The sequence below is a fragment of the Zosterops lateralis genome, assembly GCF_965231275.1.
Source record: "Zosterops lateralis genome assembly, chromosome: 27".
NCBI lineage: Eukaryota > Metazoa > Chordata > Aves > Passeriformes > Zosteropidae > Zosterops > Zosterops lateralis.
The window spans coordinates 2000181-2019632 of NC_139787.1; the positions used below are offsets into that span (position 1 = coordinate 2000181).

Consider the following 19452-nt stretch of genomic DNA (forward strand, 5'->3'; position numbering starts at 1 on the left):
GTGAATTTTTTGGGTAATTTTGGAGATTTTTGGGGTGAATTTTTGGGGTAATTTTGGGGCTGTTTGGGGTGAATTTTTGGGTGAATTTTGGGGCTGTTTGGGGTGAATTTTTGGGGTAATTTTGGAGATTTTTGGGGTGAATTTTTGGGGTAATTTTGGGGCTGTTTGGGGTGAATTTTTGGCTGAATTTTGGGGATTTTTGGGGTGAATTTTTGGGTGAATTTTGGGGCTGTTTGGGGTGAATTTTTGGGTGAATTTTGGGGCTGTTTGGGGTGAATTTCTGGGTGTATTTTATTGAATTTTGGGCTATTTTGGCCAGGTTTCCGGGCTGCAGGAATCCCTGCAGGGGCTGCAGCAGCAGCGGGACGGGCTGGCCCAGGAGAAGCTGCAGCTGCTGCAGGAAATGCAGGAAATGCAACAGGAAATGGAGAAAAACAAACGAGCCCAGGACGAGAAAAGCCGGCAGAACAAGGCCCTGGAGGTGGAGAAATAGCCAAAAAAATTCCCCTAAAAATATCCCCAAAATTCACCCAAAAATTCACCCCAAATTTCCAAAACATTCCCAAAAATTTCCAAAAAAATCCCCCCAAAAATCCACCAAAAATTCACAAAAAAATCTCTCCCAAAAGTTCCAAAAATTCCAAAAAAAATCCCCACAAAATTGCCCAAAAGATTCCCTAAAAAATAAAAAAATCCCCCCAAAAATCCCCCCAAAATCCTCCAAAATTTCCCCAAAAGATTCGCTAAAAAATAAAAAAAGTTCCCCAAAAATTCCCCAAAATCCCCCAAAAATCCCCCAAAAATCCCCCCAAAAATCCCCCCAAAAATTTCCAAAAAATCCCCCAAAAATTCCCCCAAAAAAATCTCAAAAAATCCCAAAAAAATCCCCCCAAAATTCCCCAAAAAATTCCCCAAAAAATAAAAAAAATTCCCCCAAAAAATTTCCAAAAATAATTCCAAAATCCCAAAAAATCCCCCAAAAATCCCTCAAAAATCCCCCAAAAATCCCTTAAAAATCCCCCAAGAATTCCCAAAAAATAATTTAAAAAAAATTCCCTAAAAATTCAAAAAAAATCCCCAAAAACTCCCCAAAAAATCCTCAAAAATCTCCTGAAAATCCCCCAAAAAATTCCTCAAAAATCCCCCCAAAAAACCCAAAACAATCTCCCCAAAAAATCCCAAAAATACAATTTTAAAAAAATCAAAAAAATTTCCAAAAAATCCCCCCAAAAATCCACAAAAAAATCCTCAAAAATTCCAAAAAAATCCTGAAAAATCCCCAAAAAATCCTCAAAAAATCCCCAAAAAATTCTAAAAAAATTCCAGAAAAATCCTTGAAAAATCCCCAAAAAATTCCAAAAAAAATCCTCAAAAAATACCAAAAATTCCCCAAAAAATCCTCAAAAATCCCCAAAAAATCCTCAAAAAATCCCCAAAAAACCCCAAAAAATCCCCCCAAAAATCCCAAAAAAATCACCAAAAAAACCCCAAAAATCCTCAAAAAATCTCCAAAAAACCCCAAAAAATCCCCCAAAAAATCCCCAAAAAATCCCCAAAAAATCCTCAAAAAATCCCCAAAAATTTCCAAAAAAATTCCAAAAAATTCCCCCACATTCCCCAAAAATATATATTTTTTTAATTTCAAAAAAAATCCTAAAATTTTCCCAAATTTTCCGTGTCAGGAGAAATGGCAGCGCCTGGAGCTGGAGCTGGACGAGGAGCGGAGCTCGGTGGAGCTGCTCACGGACAGACTCACCCGAACACGGGAACAGGTGAAAAATTCAATATTTTGGGCAAATTTGGGGGAAAATTTGGGATTTGGGGGGGTTTGGGAAGGTTGGGAAATTTTTAGGATTTTTTGGGGAATTTTTGGGGGGATTTTTAAGGATTTTTTTTGAATTTTTGGGGATTTTTTTGAATTTTTTGGGATTTTTTTTTGAATTTTTTTGGGAATTTTTTCAGAGTTTTTGGAGATTTTTTTGAGATTTTTTTGGGGAGTTTTGGTAGAATTTTTTTTTGAGGGATTTTTGGCAATTTTGGGGGAATTTTGGGAAGATGGGGAATTTTTTTGGGAATTTTTGGGGAATTTTTTGAATTTTTGGGGAAATTTTTGGGGATTTTTGGGAATTTTTGGGGGATTTTTGAGGATTTTTTTTTTAATTTTTGGGGATTTTTTTTGGAATTTTTTGGCAATTTTTTTGGAATTTTTTGGGAATTTTGGGGAATTTTTACAGGATTTTTTGGGAATTTTTTTGAGATTTTTTTTTTTTAGGGAATTTTGGGGAGTTTGGGAAGGTTGAGGAAGTTTGGGAAATTTTTAGGATTTTTTGGGGAATTTTTTGGGGGATTTTTAAGGATTTTTTTTGAATTTTTGGGGAATTTTTTTGAATTTTTTGGGAATTTTTTTGGAATTTTTTGGCAATTTTGGGGAATTTTTACAGGATTTTTTGGGAATTTTTTTGAGATTTTTTTTTTTTAGGGAATTTTGGGGAGTTTGGGAAGGTTGAGGAAGTTTGGGAAATTTTTAGGATTTTTTGGGGAATTTTTGGGGGGATTTTTAAGGATTTTTTTTGAATTTTTGGGGATTTTTTTGAATTTTTTGGGAATTTTTTTTGAATTTTTTGGGAATTTTTTCAGAATTTTTGGAGATTTTTTTGAGATTTTTTTGGGGAGTTTTGGTGGAATTTTTTTTTGAGGGATTTTTGGCAATTTTGGGGGAATTTTGGGAAGATGGGGAATTTTGGGGGAATTTTTGGGGAATTTTTTGAATTTTTGGGGAAATTTTTGGGGATTTTTGGGAATTTTTGGGGGGATTTTTGAGGATTTTTTTTGAATTTTTGGGGAATTTTTTTGAATTTTTTGGCAATTTGGAGGAATTTTTTCAGAATTTTTGGGAATTTTTTTTGAGATTTTTTTGGGGGAATTTTGGGGAGTTTGGGAGGGTTGGGGAAGTTTGGGAAATTTTTAGGATTTTTTTGGGATTTTTTTGGGATTTTTTTGGGATTTTTTTTAATTTTTGGGGGAATTTTTTGGGAATTTTTTGGGAATTTTGGGGAATTTTTACAGGATTTTTTGGGAATTTTTTTGAGATTTTTTTTTAGGGAATTTTGGGGAGTTTGGGAGGGTTGAGGAAGTTTGGGAAATTTTTAGGATTTTTTGGGGAATTTTTTGGGGGATTTTTAAGGATTTTTTTTGAATTTTTGGGGAATTTTTTTGAATTTTTTTGGGCATTTTGGGGAATTTTTTCAGAATTTTTGGGAATTTTTTTGAGATTTTTGGTGGATTTTTTGAGGGATTTTTGGCAACTTTGGGGGAATTTTGGGAAGATGGGGAATTTTGGGGGAATTTTTGGGGAATTTTTTGAATTTTTGGGGAATTTTGGGGGAAATTTTTGGGGATATTTGGAAATTTTGGGGGGATTTTTGAGGATTTTTTTTTAATTTTGGGGGAATTTTTTTGGAATTTTTTTGGCAATTTTGGGGAATTTTTTCAGGATTATTTGGGGAATTTTTTTGAGGTTTTTTTGGGAATTTTGGTAGTTTTTTTTGAGGGATTTTTGGCAATTTTGGGGGAATTTTTTTGGGAATTTTTTGGGAATTTTTTGAATTTTTGGGGATTTTTGGGCAGATTTTTGGCAATTTTGGGCAGATTTTGGGAAGATGGGGAATTTTGGGGGAATTTTTGGGGAATTTTTTGAATTTTTGGGGAATTTTTTGAATTTTTGGGGAATTTTGGGAAGACGGGGAATTGATGGGGAATTTTTAAGGGAATTTTTTGAGGGATTTTGGGGGAATTTTGGAGATTTTTGGGGCATTTTTGATAATTTTAGGGGAATTTTTAGAGAAATGTGGGAGGAAATTTTTGGAATTTTGGGGCAATTTTTGGTAATTTGGAGGAATTTTGGGGATTTTGGGAAGGTTGTGAATTTTTGGGGAATTTTTTTGGAATTTTATGGGAATTTTGGGGGATTTTTGGGGTTTTTTTTTCAATTTTTGGAGAATTTTTTGGAATTTTGGGGGGATTTTTTGGCAATTTTGGCGATTTTTTTTTTGGATTTTTTTTTTTTTATTTTCTGGGATTTTTGAGGGAGATTTTTGGGGAGATTTGGGAGAAATTTGGGGGGAATTTTTTGGAATCTTCGGGGGATTTCAGGGATTTTTTGGGGAATTTTTGGCAATTTGGGGGAATTTTGGGGATTTTGGGAAGGTTGGGAATTTTGGGGGGAATTTTTTTGGGATTTTTGGGGAATTTTTTGGGGGTATTTGGGGATTTCTTTGAATTTTTGAGGGATTTTTTTGTGGAATTTTGGGGAAATTTGGGGGAATTTTGGGTGAATTTTTAAGGGATTTTGTGGATTTTTTGGGGGGAATTTTTTGGGAATTTTTTAATTTTTTTTTTTTGAGAATTTCAGGGAATTTTTTGGGAAATTTTTGGGAAGTTTTGGGGAATTTTTTCGAAATTTTTGGGGATTTTGGGGGGATTTGGGGGGGATTTCTTGGGGGAATTTTTATGGAATTTGGGGAATTTTGGGAAGGGAATTTTTTGGAAAATTTTGGGAATTTTTTTTGAATTTTGGGGGAATTTGGGGGGAACTTTTAGGGGAAATTTGGGGGAATTTTGGCGGGAATTTTTTGGGAATTTTTGGGGGGATTTTGGGGAAATTTGAGTGGAATGTTTTGGTATTTTGGGGGGATTTTTTGGGTAAGTTGGAAAATGCAGAAAAATCCTGGAATAATCCATGGAAAAAATCCATGAAAAAAAAAAAAAATCCATGGAAAATTCATTGAAATCCATGGAAAATCCATGGAAAAATCTGTAGAAAATCTACGGAAAAACCTTGAAAAATCCGTGAGGAATTGATGGAAATCGATGGAAAATCCGTGGAAAATGCAAGAAAATTCATGGAAATCCATGGAAAAATCCTAAAAAAACCTGGAAAAAAATCCATGTAAAAAAAATCCATGAAAATTCCTGAAAATTGTAATTTTTTTTCCTGTTTTTATTGGCAGGTGGAGCAGCTGAGGGCGGAGCTGCTCCAGGAGCGCTCGAGCCGCCAGGACCTGGAGTGTGACAAATCCGCACTCGACAGACAGGTGGGGACAGCCCCAAAAATCCCGGGAAAAATCTGGGAAAATTCCCGGAAAATACCAGGAAAATGATGGGAAAAGTCATGGGAAAATTCCAGGAAAATTATGGGAAAATTATGGGAAAATACCAGGAAAATTATGGGAAAATAATGGGAAAATTCCAGGAAAATCCTGGGAAAATTCTGGGAAAAGTCCGGGAAAATTCTGGGAAAAATTATGGGAAAAATTCCAGGAAAAATCCAGGAAAAATCCGGGAAAGTTCCGGGAAAATTCCAGGAAAATTCTGGGAAAATAATGGGAAAATACCAGGAAAATTATGGGAAAATGCCAGGAAAAGTCCGGGAAAATTCCAGGAAAATTCTGGGAAAATTATGGGAAAATTTCAGGAAAAATCCGGGAAAAATCCAGGAAAATTCTGGGGAAATTCTGGGAAAATTATGGGAAAATTCCAGGAAAATTTTGGGAAAATAATGGGGAAAATTATGGGAAAATTACAGGAAAATCCTGGGGAAATTCTGGGAAAATTATGGGAAAAAATCCAGGAAAATTCTAGGAAAATTATGGGAAAATTCCGGGAAAAATTCTGATTAAATTGTGAGAAAATAATGGGGAAAATTACGGGAAAGTTCCGGGAAAATTCCAGGAAAATTCTGGGAAAATAATGGGAAAATACCAGGAAAATTATGGGAAATTCCAGGAAAAATACTGGGAAATTTCCAGGAAAATTATGGGAAAAATTACGGGGAAAATCCAGGAAAATCCTGGGAAAATCCAGGAAAATTCTGGGAAAATTTCAGGAAAATCCTGGCAAAATAATGGGAAAAATTACAGGAAAATTTCAGGAAAATCTTGGGAAAATCCTGGAAAATTCTGGGAAAATTCTGGGAAAAAATCCGGGGAAAATCTGAGAAAAAAGAAGGGGAAAATTTCTGGGAAAATTCCAGGAAAACTCCTTGAAAATTCCTTGAAAATCCTGGGAAAATTCTGGGAAAATCCCAGAAAAATTATGGGAAAATTCCAGGAAAAATCCTGGAAAATTATGGAAAAATTCCAGGTAAATCCTGGGAAAATTCTGGAAAAATTCCAGGAAAAATCCTGGGGAAATCCTGGGAAAATCCTGGAAAAACTTCCTAGAAAATTACTGGAGAAATTCTGGAAAAGTTCCTGGAAAAATCCCAGGAAAATCCCCAGAAAAATCTGGGATTTTTTTTTTTTTTAAATTTGGGGGGATTTTTTTTTGGATTTTTTTATTTAAATTTGTTTGAATTATTTGAACTTTGGGGAATTTTTTTTTTTTGTAATTTTGGAAATTTTTTAGGGTTTTTTTGCAATTTTGGGAATTTTTTTAGATTATTTTTAATTTCAAGGAATTTTGGGGGAGTTTTTTTTTTTATTGGGGAATTTTCAAAATTTTTTTTCATAATTTTAAATTTTAAAAAAACCCTAAATTTCAAGCAATTTTTGGGAGTTTTTTTTCTAATTTTTTTGGATTTTTATTTTTAATTTTTTTTTCCAATTTCTTTTTAATATTTAGGAATTTTAGTGTCATTTAAATGTAATTTTTGTGTGAATTTTTCAGAACAAGGAGCTGAGGAACCGACTGGCGGCGGCCGAGGGGCAGAACCGGCCCGGGAACGGCCGGAACACACAGCTGGAGGCACAGCTGGAACAGCTCCAGGAGCAGCTGCACACCCAGGACAGGTCAGGGGACACAGGGGAAATCCCAGAGAAAATCCCAAATCTAAAATCCCAAATCCCAAATAGAAAATCTGAAATATAAAATCCCAAATCCCAAATTCCGGAACACGCAGCTGGAGGCACAGCTGGAACAGCTCCAGGAACAGCTGCACACCCAGGACAGGTCAGGGGACACAGGGAAAATCCCAGAGAAAATCCCAAATCCCAAATCTAAAATCCCAAAGAGAAAATCTCAAATCCCAAAGAGAAAATCCCACATCCCAAATCTAAAATCCCAAACCGAAAATCCCAAATCCCAAATAGAAAATTCCAAATAGAAAATCCCAAATCCCAAATTCCAGGTCCAAAATCCCAAATCCCAAAGAGAAAATCCCAAATCTCAAAGAGAACAGCCCAAATCTCAAATAGAAAATCCCAAATTCCAGGTCCAAAATCCCAAATCCCAAATTCCAGGTCCAAAATCCCAAATCCCAAATAGAAAATTCGAAATTGCAGATCTCACATCCCAAAGCCCAAATCCCAAATTCGAGATCCCAAAGAGAAAATCCCAAAGAGAAAAATCTCAAATCCCAAATCTAAAATCCCAAAGCCCAAATAGAAAATCCCAAATCCCAAATCGAAAATCCCAAATCTCAGAGAGAACAGCCCAAATCCCAAATAGAAAATCCCAAATATAAAATTCCAGGTCCCGAATATTAAATGCCAAATTCCACATCCCAAATCCCAAATAGAAAATCCCAAATTCCAGATCCCAAATCCCAAATCCAAATAGAAAATCCCAAATCCCAAATAGAAAATCCCAAATCCCAAATAGAAAATCCCAAATTCCAAATTCCAGACCCCAAATCATCCCAAATTCCAGGTCTCAAATATAAAATCCCAAATATAAAGTCCCAGATCCCAAATTCCAAATCTAAAATCCCAAATCCCAAATGGGAAATCCCAAATGGAAAATCCCAAATTCCGGAACACGCAGCTGGAGGCACAGCTGGAACAGCTCCAGGAACAGCTGCACACCCAGGAGAGGTCAGGGGACAGAGAAAATCCCAAAGCACAAATCTGAAATAGAAAATCCCAAATCCCAAAGAGAAAATCTCAAATCCCAAAGAGAAAATCCCACATCCCAAATCTAAAATCCCAAACCGAAAATCCCAAATCCCAAATAGAAAATTCCAAATAGAAAATCCCAAATCCCAAATTCCAGGTCCAAAATCCCAAATCTCAAATAGAAAATCCCAAATCTCAAAGAGAAAATCCCAAATCCCAAATAGAAAATCCCAAATTCCAGGTCCAAAATCCCAAATCCCAAATAGAAAATTCGAAATTGCAGATCTCACATCCCAAAGCCCAAATCCCAAATTCGAGATCCCAAAGAGAAAATCCCAAAGAGAAAAATCTCAAATCCCAAATCTAAAATCCCAAAGCCCAAATAGAAAATCCCAAATCCCAAATCGAAAATCCCAAATCTCAGAGAGAACAGCCCAAATCCCAAATAGAAAATTCCAAATATAAAATTCCAGGTCCCGAATATTAAATGCCAAATTCCACATCCCAAATCCCAAATAGAAAATCCCAAATTCCAGATCCCAAATCCCAAATCCAAATAGAAAATCCCAAATCCCAAATCTAAAATCCCAAATACCAAATAGAAAATCCCAAATCCCAAATTCCAGACCCCAAATCATCCCAAATTCCAGGTCCCAAATATAAAATCCCAAATATAAAGTCCCAGATCCCAAATTCCAAATCTAAAATCCCAAATCCCAAAGGGAAAATCCCAAATGGAAAATCCCAAATAGAAAATCCCAAATTCTGGAGCACACAGCTGGAGGCACAGCTGGAACAGCTCCAGGAGCAGCTGCACACCCAGGAGAGGTCAGGGAACACAGGGAAAATCCCAAATTTTAGAGAGAAAACCCCAAATCTAAAATCCCAAAGCCCAAAGAGAAAATCCCAAATCTCAAAGAGAACAGCCCAAATCCCAAATAGAAAATCCCAAATCCCAAATTCCAGGTCCCAAATCCCAAATAGAAAATCTCAAATCCCAAAGAGAAAATCCCAAATCCCAAACAGAAAATCCCAAATCCCAAATAGAAAATCCCAAATCCCAAATTCCAGGTCCAAAATCCCAAATCCCAAAGAGAAAATCCCAAATCCCAAAGAGAAAATCCCAAATCCCAAAGAGAAAATCCCAAATTCCAAAGAGAAAATCCCAAATAGAAAATCCCAAATTCCAGGTCCAAAATCCCAAATCCCAAATAGAAAATTCGAAATTGCAGATCTCACATCCCAAAGCCCAAATCCCAAATTCGAGATCCCAAAGAGAAAATCCCAAAGAGAAAAATCTCAAATCCCAAATCTAAAATCCCAAAGCCCAAATAGAAAATCCCAAATCCCAAATTCCAGACCCCAAATCATCCCAAATTCCGGGTCCCAAATATAAAATCCCAAATATAAAGTCCCAGATCCCAAATTCCAAATCTAAAATCCCAAATCCCAAAGAGAAAATCCAAAATCCCAAATAGAAAATTCCAAATTCCAGACCCCAAATCATCCCAAATTCCAGGTCCCAAATCCCAAAGAGAAAATCTCAAATATAAAATCCCAAATCCCAGGTCTCAAATCCCAAATTCCAGATCCCAAATTCCAAATCTAAAATCCCAAACCGAAAATCCCAAATCTCAAATAGAAAACCCCAAATCCCAAATTCCAGGTCCCAAATCCCAAATCCCAAAGAGAAAATCCCAAATCTCAAAGAGAAAATCCCAAACCGAAAATCCCAAATCCCAAAGAGAAAATCCCAAAGAGAAAATCTCAAATCCCAAAGAGAAAATCTCAAATCCCAAATAGAAAATCCCAAATCCCAAAGAGAAAATCTCAAATCCCAAATAGAAAATCCCAAATCCCAAAGAGAAAATCCCAAATCCCAAATAGAAAATCCCAAACCAAAAATCCCAAATTCCAGGTCCCAGATCCCAAATAGAAAATCTCAAATCCCAAAGAGAAAATCCCAAATATAAAATCCCAAATCCCAGATCCCAAATTACAAATCCCAAATAGAAAATCCCAGATCCCAAATAGAAAATTCCAAATCCCAGATCCCAAATCATCTCAAAATGCAGATACCAGATCCCAAATTCCAAATCCCAAATCCCCGACAGAAAATCCCAAATTCCAGACCCCAAATCATCTCAAATTCCAAATAGAAAATCCCAAATTCCGGATTGCAAATCTAAAATCCCAAATCTCAAATAGAAAATCCCAAATTCTAATTCCCAAATCCCCAATAGAAAATTCCAGGTCCCAAATGACCCCAAAAATCCAGATCCCAAATCCCAAATTTCAGGTCCCCAATCCCATTTTTTTTCCACTCCTAAATCCTAAATTCCAAATCCCAGATCTCATTTCCCAAATCATCCCAAATCCCAGATCCCAAATAATCCACAACTCTCAAATCCCAAATTCCACATCCCGATTTTTTTCTGATCCCAAATTCCCAAATTCCAGTTCCCAAATCCAGGGACATTCCCTCCCTAAAAAAAAAAAAAATCAGTAAAAATCCTTTCAAAAAAAAATCCTTTCAAAATCCCTAAAAAATCCTTTAAAAACCCTTTTAAAATCCCTAAAAAATTCTCTAAAAATCCTCAAAAAATCCCCAAAAAAACCCCAAAAAATCCCCAGAAATCCTCCAAAAATCCCCCAAAAATCCCCCCAAAAATCCCCCAAAAATCCCCCCAAAAATCCCCCAAAAATCCCCAAAAATCCCCTAAAAATCCCCAAAAATCCCCCAAAAATCCCCAAAAAAACCCAAAAAAATCCCAAAATCCCAAAAAAATCCCAAAAAAATCCCCAAAAAATCCCAAAAAATCCTTTAAAAAATCCTCCAAAAATCCCCCAAAAAATCCTTTTAAAAAACCATTTAAAATAAAAAAAAAACCTTTAAAAGAATTGGAAAAATCATTGAAATTCCCTTTTTTTTTTTAGGGAAAAATCAGTTCTCCTCTCGTCGAACCGGAAGCTGGAGAGGAAAATCAAGGAATTGTCGCTGCAGTTGGACGAGGAGAGACAGAACAGCAACAACCACAGGGACCAGGTGGGGAATTCCCAAAAAATTCCCCCAAAAAAATCCCAAAATTCCCAAAAATCCCAAAAAATCCAGGAAAAATCCCCAAAAAATCATGAAAAATCCCCCCAAAAATCCATGAAAAATCAGTGGAAATCCATTGAAAATCTCCCAAAATCCAAAAAAATCCATGGAAAATCCAAAAAATCCCATGGAAAATCCAAAAAATCCATGGAAAATCAATGGAAAAAATCCATGGAAAATCAAAAAAATTCCATGGAAAAATCAATGGAAAAAATCCATGGAAAAATCAATGGAAAAAATCCATGGAAAATAAAATAAAATTAAAAAAAAAAAAATCCACGGAAAAATCCATGGAAAATCCAAAAAAATTCCATTGAAAAATCCATGGAAAATCAAAAAAAATCCATGGAAAATCAATGGAAAAAATCCATGGAAAATCATAAAAATCCATGGAAGAAGAAGTCCCAAAGAAGTCCCTAAAAAGTCCCTAAAAAATCCAAAAAATCCCTTTGAAAATTCCCAAAAAAATCCCTAAAAATTTTTTAAAAATCAAAAAAAAAAATCCTAAAAAAATCCAAAAAATCCTAAAAAATTCCAAAAGCATCCTAAAAAATTCCAAAAATATCCCTAAAAAAATCCAAAAAATCCCCAAAAAATCAAAAAAAAGTCTCTTGAAAATCCCTTCAAAATTCCAAAAATATCCCTAAAAACTTCCAAAAAATTCCCAAAAATTTTTCAAAAAATCCCTAAAAAATTCCAAAAAAGAAAAAAAAAATCCCTAAAAAAATTCCAAAAAAGTAAAAAAAAAATCCCTAAAAAATTTCCAAAAAAATCCCTAAAATGTCCCAAAAAAATCCCTAAAAAATTCCAAAAAATCCCTAAAAAATCCTATAAAAATTTTTTAAAAAATCCCTAAAAAGTTCCAAAAAAATCCTTTAAAAATTCAAAAAAAATCCCTAAAAAACTCAAAAAAAATTCCCTAAAAAATCCTAAAAAAATAAAAAAAACCCCTAAAAAATCCCAAAAAAAATCCGTAATAAATCCCTAAAAAATAAAAAAAAATCCGTAAAAAAATCCTAAAAAAATTCAAAAAAAAATTCCGAAAAAATCCTAAAAAACTTCCTAAAAAAACCCAAAAAAATTCCAAAAAATCCCTAAAAAATCCTAAAAAAAATCCAAAAAAAAATTCCAAAAAAATTCCAAAACATCCCTTTAATTTTATTAAATAAAAATTTATTTAAAATCCCTAAAAAATTTAATTTTTTCCGCAGCTGAACCTGCGGGTGAAGGCGCTGAAGCGTCAGGTGGACGAGGCCGAGGGGGAAATCGAGCGCCTGGAAAACGCCCGGAAAAAATCCCAACGAGACCTGGAGGAACAACTGGAGATCAACGAGCAGCTCCAGACACGGCTCAGGGCCAGGGAAAAGGAGGCCTGGTGAGGGAAAATACAAATATTCCAAATAGTCCAGGGAAAAAATCGGAAATTTGGGGGAAAAAATCGGAAATTTGGGGAAAAAAATCTGAAATTTGGGGGAAAAAATCTGAAATTTGGGGGAAAAAATCTGAAATTTGGGGGAAAAAATCCCAAAATCTGTGGGAAAAGACTCAAAATCCCATTTAAATGCCCCAAAATCTGGGGGAAAAAACCTCCAAAATTTGGGAATAAAAACCCCAAATCCGGGGAAAAAAACCCACCCAAAATCCAGGGAAAAAAACCCCCGAAAATACAGGAAAAAAAAACAAACAACAAAATCTGGGAAAAAACCCAAAATCTGGGAAAAAAAAAAAAAAAAAAAAAAAAAAAAAACCAAAACAAAAACAAAAAACAAAAAACAAAATCTGGGAAAAAAAAAAAATCCCCAAAATCTGTGGAAAAAGACCCAAAATTGATGGAAAAGATCCTAAAATCCAAGGAAAAAGCCCCAAAATCCCTGGAAAGGGCCTCAGGGCCAGGGAAAAGGAGCCCTGGGGAGAGAAAATCCAAATATTCCAAATATTCCGGGGAAAAAATCAGAAATTTGGGGAAAAAAACCAAAATCTGGGAAAAAACCACCGAATTTAGGAATAAAACCACCAAAATTTGGGAAAAGAAACCCCCAAAATTCAGGGAAAAAACTCCCAAAATTCAGAAAAAACCCCAAAATTCAGGGAAAAAAAAAATCTGGGAAAAAAACCCCAAAATCCTGGGAAAAAGCAGCAAAATCTGGGGTAGAAACCCAAAAATCTGTGGGAAAAAATCCCAAATCCATGGAAAAAGATCCTAAAATCATGGAAAATGGTCCCAAATTCATGGAAAAAACCCAAAATCCAAGGAAAAAAAATCCTAAATTTATTGAAAAACCCCCAAATCCCTGGAAAAAGGTTCCAAATTCATGAAAAGGTCGTAAATCCATTGAAAAAGGTCCTAAAATCCAATGAAAAAGCCCCAAAATCCCTGGAAAGGGCCTCAGGGCCAGGGAAAAGGAGCCCTGGGGAGAGAAAATAATGAAATTCCTAAAATTCCAGGGAAAAAAATTGGAAATTTGGGGAAAAAAATCTGAAATTTGGGGAAAAAAATCCAAAATTTGGGAATAAAAACCCCAAAATCTGTGGGAAAAGACTCAAAATCCCATTAAAATGCCCCAAAATCTGTGGGAAAAAAACCACCAAAATCTGTGGGGAAAACCTCCAAATCTGGGGAAAAAAAAATCAAAATCTGGAAAAAAACCACCAAAATTTGGGAATAAAAACCCCAAATCCGGGGAAAAAAAAAACCAAATCCAGGGAAAAAAACCCACCCAAAATACAGGGAAAAAAAAACCCCGAAAATACAGGAAAAAAAAAAAAACAAAAAACAAAATCTGGGAAAAACAAACAAACAAACAAACAAACAAACAAAAAATCTGGGAAAAAACCCCCCGAAATCTGTGGAAAAAGACCCAAAATTGATGGAAAAGATCCTAAAATCCAATGAAAATTCCCCAAAATCCCTGGAAAGGGCCTCAGGGCCAGGGAAAAGGAGCCCTGGGGAGAGAAAAATCCCAAATATTCCTAAAATTCCAGGGAAAAAAATCTGAAATTGGGGGAAAAAAAAATCTGAAATTTGGGGGGAAAGCCCCAAAAACTGGGAAAAAACCCCAAATTTGGGAATAAAACCCCCAAAATCTCTGGAAAAAGACCCAAAATTGATGGGGAAAGGTCCTAAATCCAGGGAAAAAAAAATATCCCAGAATCCATAGAAATTGCCCCAAAATTCGTGGGAAAAGGTCCTGAAAAGGTTCAAAATCCCTGGAAAACCCCAAAATCCAGGGAAAAACCCAAATTCATGGGAAAATTACTAAATTCATGGGAAAAAAAAAACAAAAAATCCTTGGGAAAAGGTCCCAAGACCAAGGAAAAGGAGCCCTGGGGAGAGAAAAATCCCAAATATTCCTAAAATTCCAGGGAAAAAGTCTGAAATTTAGGGAAAAAAAATCTGAAATTTGTAGGGAAAAAACCAAAATCCAGGAAAAAAAAAATCCGGGAAAAAAAAAAAAATCCAGGGAAAAAAAAAACCCCAAAAATCCAGGAAAAAAACTCAAAATCTGGGGGAAAAAACCAAAACCAAAAATCCATGGAAAAAAAATCCCAAATCCATGGAAAAAGCTTTGAATGTCATGAAAATTTTGGGGAATTTCAAGGAAAAAAACCCTGGAAATTCCACGAAAAAATGTGGGAATTCCATAGGGAAAAAAGTGGGAATTCTGTTTTTAAAAAAATCACAGAAAAACTTGGGAATTCCATGAGAAAAACATGGGAATTTCTTGGGAAAAATGTGGGAATTTCCTGGAAAAATTTGGGAATTCCATTAAAGAACCCGTGAATTCCATAGAAAAAGTCATAAACTCCTTGGAAATTTTGGGAATTTCAAAGGAAAAAAAAATGGCAGTTTCATGGAAAAACTTGGGAATTCCTTGGGAAAACTTGGGAAGTCCTTGGAAAAGCCCTGAATTCCATGGAAAATTTTGGGAATTCCATGAAAAAACTTGGAAATTCCATGAAAAAAAAATGGGAATTTCAAGGAAAAAAACCCTGGGAATTCAATTTTTAAAAACCTAGGATTTCATGGAAAAAAGCCCTGAATTCCTTGGGAAAAACTTGGGAATTCCATGAAAAAAACTTGGAAATTCCTTGGAAACCCCTGAATTTCTTGGAAAAATGTTGGAAATTCCATGGAAGTAACGGGCATTCCATGGAAAAATTTGGGAATTCCATAGGAAAAGTTGGGAATTCCATGGAAAAAGTTGGGAATTCCATGGAAAACCCCTGAATTCCTTGGAAAAACTTGGGAATTCCATGAAAAAACTTGGGAATTCCTTGGAAAAACTTGAGAATTCCATGGGAAAAGTTGGGAACATCATTTTTAAAAACGTCCAGAATTTTATGAAAAAACTCATAAATTCTTTGGAAAAATGTGGGAATTCCATGAAAGAACCTGGGAATTCCGTGGGAAATCCATGGGAAAACTTGGGAATTTCATGAAAAATGTGGGAATTCCTTGGAAAAAAAAGTGGGAATTCCATTTTTAAAAAGCCCAGAATTTCATGGAAAAAACTCATTAATTCCATGAAAAAACTTGGGAATTCCTTGGAAAATGTGGGAATTCCATGGAAAAACTTGGGAAATCCACAAAAAAGTTGGGAATTCCATGGAAAAATGTTGGGAATTCCATGGAACTAATGGGCATTCCATGGAAAAATTTGGGAATTCTATGGAAAAAGTTGGGAATTCCATGGAAAACCCCTGAATTCCTTGGAAAAAATGTGGGAATTCCATGGAAAAACTTGGGAATTCCATGGAAAAATTTGGGAATTCCATGGGAAAAGTTGGGAATTCCATGGGAAAAGTTGGGAACATCATTTTTAAAAAAGTCCAGAGTTTTATGAAAAAACTCATGAATTCTTTGGAAAAATGTGGGAATTTGTTGGAAAAATGTGGGAATTCCATGGGAAAAATTGGGAATTCCATGGGAAAAACTTGGGAATTCTTTGGAAAAATTGGGAATTCCATTTTAAAAAAGCCCTGAATTTTATGGCAAAACTCATGAATTCCATGGAAAAAGTCGTGAATTCCATAGAAAATTTTGGAATTTCCATGGAAAAACCTGGGAATTCTGTGGGAAATCCCTGGAAAAACTGGGGAATTAAGGAAAAATGTGGGAATTCCTTGGAAAAAAGTGGGAATTCCGTTTTTAAAAAGCCCAGAATTTCATGGGAAAAACCTGGGAATTCCATTGAAAACCCAAGAATTCCATGGGAATTCCATGAAAAATGTTGGGAATTCCATTTTAAAAAAAGTCCAGAATTTCATGAAAAAACTCATAAATTCTTTGGAAAAATGTTGGGAATTCCATGGAGAAATGTGGGAATTCCATGGAAAAACCCCTGGGCATTCCATGGAAAAATGTTGGGAATTCCATAGGAAAAGTTGGGAATTCCATAGGAAAAGTTGGGAATTCTATGGAAAAAGTTGGGAATTCCATGGAAAACCCCTGAATTCCTTGGAAAAAATGTGGGAATTCCATGGAAAAAATTGGGATTTTCCATGGAAAAACCTGGGAATTCTGTGGGAAATCAGTGGAAAAACTGGGGAATTAAGGAAAACCGTGGGAATTCCGTGGAGAATTTTGTGAATTCCATGGAAATAACAGGAATTCTCTCGGTTGCAGGCGCCGCGCGGCGCTGGAGCCGTCGCGGCAGGAGGAGCCGCCCAGCGACGACGACGACGACGACTTCAGCTCCTCCTCGTCCCTCATCGCCTCCATCCTCAGCGAGGCCAACCTGCAGGCCAGCTCCTGCTGAGAGAGGGACACGATCCCAGGAAAAACAGGAATTCTGGGGAATTCTGGGAGTCCCAGGAATCCCGGGAATTTGGGGAATTTCACAATTGAGGATGAAATCGGCTCCGGGATCGGTTTTGGCGTTGGACTTTGGATCTTCTTGCTGATTTCTGGGATCTTCCTGTTGATTTTTGGGAATTCCAGGAGTTCTGGGAATTCTGGGAATTTTGGGAATTCTGAAGATTTTGGGAACTGTGAGAATTCCATAAATTCTGGGACTGAGGGTGAAATCGGCTGCGGGATCGGCTCCGGGATTGATCCAACCTGGGATTGGTTTTGGGATCAGACTTTGGATCTTCCTGCTGGTTTTTGGGGAATTCTGGGAGTCCTGGGAATTGTGGGAATTTTGGGAATTCTGGGAATCCCAGGAATTTTGGGAATTTCACAATGGAGGATGAAATCGGCTCCGGGATCGGCTCCGGGATTGGATCGATCTGGGATTGGTTTTGGGATCAGACTTTGGATCTTCCTGCTGATTTCTGCGTTTGGTCTCATCTCTGAGATCCTTTGGATGATTTTTTGGGAATTCCCAGAATTCCGGGAATCCTGGGAATCCTGGAAATTTGGGGAATTTGGGGAATTCTGGGATCAAAGATGGAATCAGCTCCAGGATCGGTTCCAGGATTGATCCAGCCTGGGATTGGTTTTGGGATCAGACTTTGGATCTTTCCGTTGATTTCTGGGATCTTCCTGTTGATTTTTTGGGAATTCTGGGAGTGCTGGGAATTCTGGGAAGTCTTGGAATCCTGGGAATTTTGGGAATTCTGAAGATTTTGGGAACTGTGGGAATTCCATAAATTCTGGGACTGAGGGTGAAATCGGCTCCGGGATCGGCTCCGGGATTGACGCAACCTGGGATTGGTTTTGGGATCGGACTTTGGATCTTCCTGTTGATTTTTGGCATCTTCCTGATGATTTCTGGGAATTCTGGGAGTCCTGGGAATTGTGGGAATTTTGGGAATTCTGGGAATCCCAGGAATTTTGGGAATTTCACAATCGAGGATGAAATCGGCTCCGGGATCGGCTCCGGGATTGACGCAACCTGGGATTGGTTTTGGGATCAGACTTTGGATCTTCCTGTTGATTTTTGGGATCTTCCTGCTGATTTTTGGGAATTCCGGGAGTGCTGGAAATTGTGGGAATTCCAGGAATTTCAGGAATTTCAGGATCAAGGATGAAATCGGTTCTGGGATCAGCTCCAGGATCGGCTCCGGGATTGGTGCGACCTCAGATCGGGTTTGGGATCAGACTTTGGATCTTCCTGTTGATTTCTGGGATGTTCCCGTTGATTTTTGGGGAATTCTGGGAATCCTGGGAATCCTGGAAATTTGGGGAATTTTGGGAATTCTGGGATCAAAGATGGAATCGCCTCCGGGATCAGTTCTGGGATTGATCCGGCCTGGGATTGGTTTTGGGATCAGACTTTGGATCTTCCCGTTGATTTCTGGGATCCTCCTGTTGAATTTTTGGGAATTCTGGGAATTCTTGGAATCCTGGGAATTTTGGGGAATTCTGGAGATTTCGGGAATCCCGGGAATTTTGGGAATTTTGGGATCAAGGATGAAATCAGCTCTGGGATTGGTGCAACCTCAGATTGGTTCTGGGATCAGACTTTGGATCTTCCCGTTGACTTCTGGGATCTTCCTGTTGATTTTTTGGGAATTCTGGGAATTTGGGGATTTTTTTGGGAATTCCAGGAATTTTGGGAATTCCGGGATTGAAGGTGGAATCGGCTCCAGGAACAACTTGGGATTGGTTTTGGGATCAGACTTTGGATCTTCCTGTTGATTGCTGGGTTTGGGCTCATCTCTGAAATCCTTCGGATGATTTTTGGGAATTCCAGGAATTTCGGGAATTTCGGGAATCTCGGGAATTCTGTGATTGAGGGTGGAATCAGCTCCGGGATCGATCCCAGAATTCCGGCTGGGATCAATCCCACAATCAGCCCGGGATCAACCCCAGAACTCCAGCCGGGATCAGCCCTGGAATTGGGATCAGCCCTGGGATCAATCCTGAAATTCCAACCGGGATCAATCCCAGGACCAACCCCGGGATCAGCCCTGGAATTAATCAAAGCTGGGATCAATCCCAGAATTCCAGGTGGGATCAGCCCTGGATCAATCCTGGAATTCCAGCCAGGATCGACTCCGGGATCAATCCCAAAATTCCAGCCCAGGATCAGCCCAGCCCCAGGATCATTCCCAGAATTCCAGCCGGGATCAATCCCAGGATCAGCCCAGGGATCAGTCCCTGGGATCAGCTCTGGGATCAACCCCAAAATTCCATCTGGGATCAGTCCTGGAATTAAAGCCGGGATCAATCCCAGGATCATTCCAAGAATTCCAGCCCAGGATCAGTCCCAGGATCAGTCCCAAAATTCCAGCCAAGACCAACCCCAGAATTCCAGTTGGGATCAGTTCTGGGATCAACCCCGGGATCAGTCCTGGAATTAATTAAAGCCGGGATCAATCCCAGAATTCCAGCTGGGATCAGCCCTGGGATCATTCCTGGAATTCCAGCCAAGACCAACCCCAGAATTCTGGCTGGGATCAGTTCTGGGATCAATCCCAAAATTCCAGCCGGGATCAATCCCAGAATCAGTCCCTGGGATCAGCTCCAGGATCAATCCTGGAATTCCAGCCCGGATCAATCCCTGAACTCCATCTGGGATCAGCCCCAGGATCATTCCCGGAATTCCAGCCGGGATCAGCCCAGCCCTGGGA

The 19452-nt window shown here is 37.5% G+C and overlaps 1 protein-coding gene across 1 annotated transcript in view; it reads left to right on the top strand.

Moving 5' to 3' along the window:
* The window catches only part of LOC310919480 (uncharacterized protein), a 58000-nt gene extending 40795 nt beyond the window's left edge, over positions 1-17205 (top strand). Inside the window, exons 10-16 of the mRNA XM_083878847.1 lie at positions 320-481; positions 1683-1772; positions 5010-5093; positions 6667-6788; positions 10770-10878; positions 12144-12307; positions 16559-17205. Coding sequence (XP_083734973.1) covers positions 320-481; positions 1683-1772; positions 5010-5093; positions 6667-6788; positions 10770-10878; positions 12144-12307; positions 16559-16691 — 864 coding nt within the window. The 3' untranslated portion in view covers positions 16692-17205. The remainder of the gene's footprint in view (positions 1-319; positions 482-1682; positions 1773-5009; positions 5094-6666; positions 6789-10769; positions 10879-12143; positions 12308-16558) is intronic.
* Positions 17206-19452: the final 2247 nt, after the last annotated feature.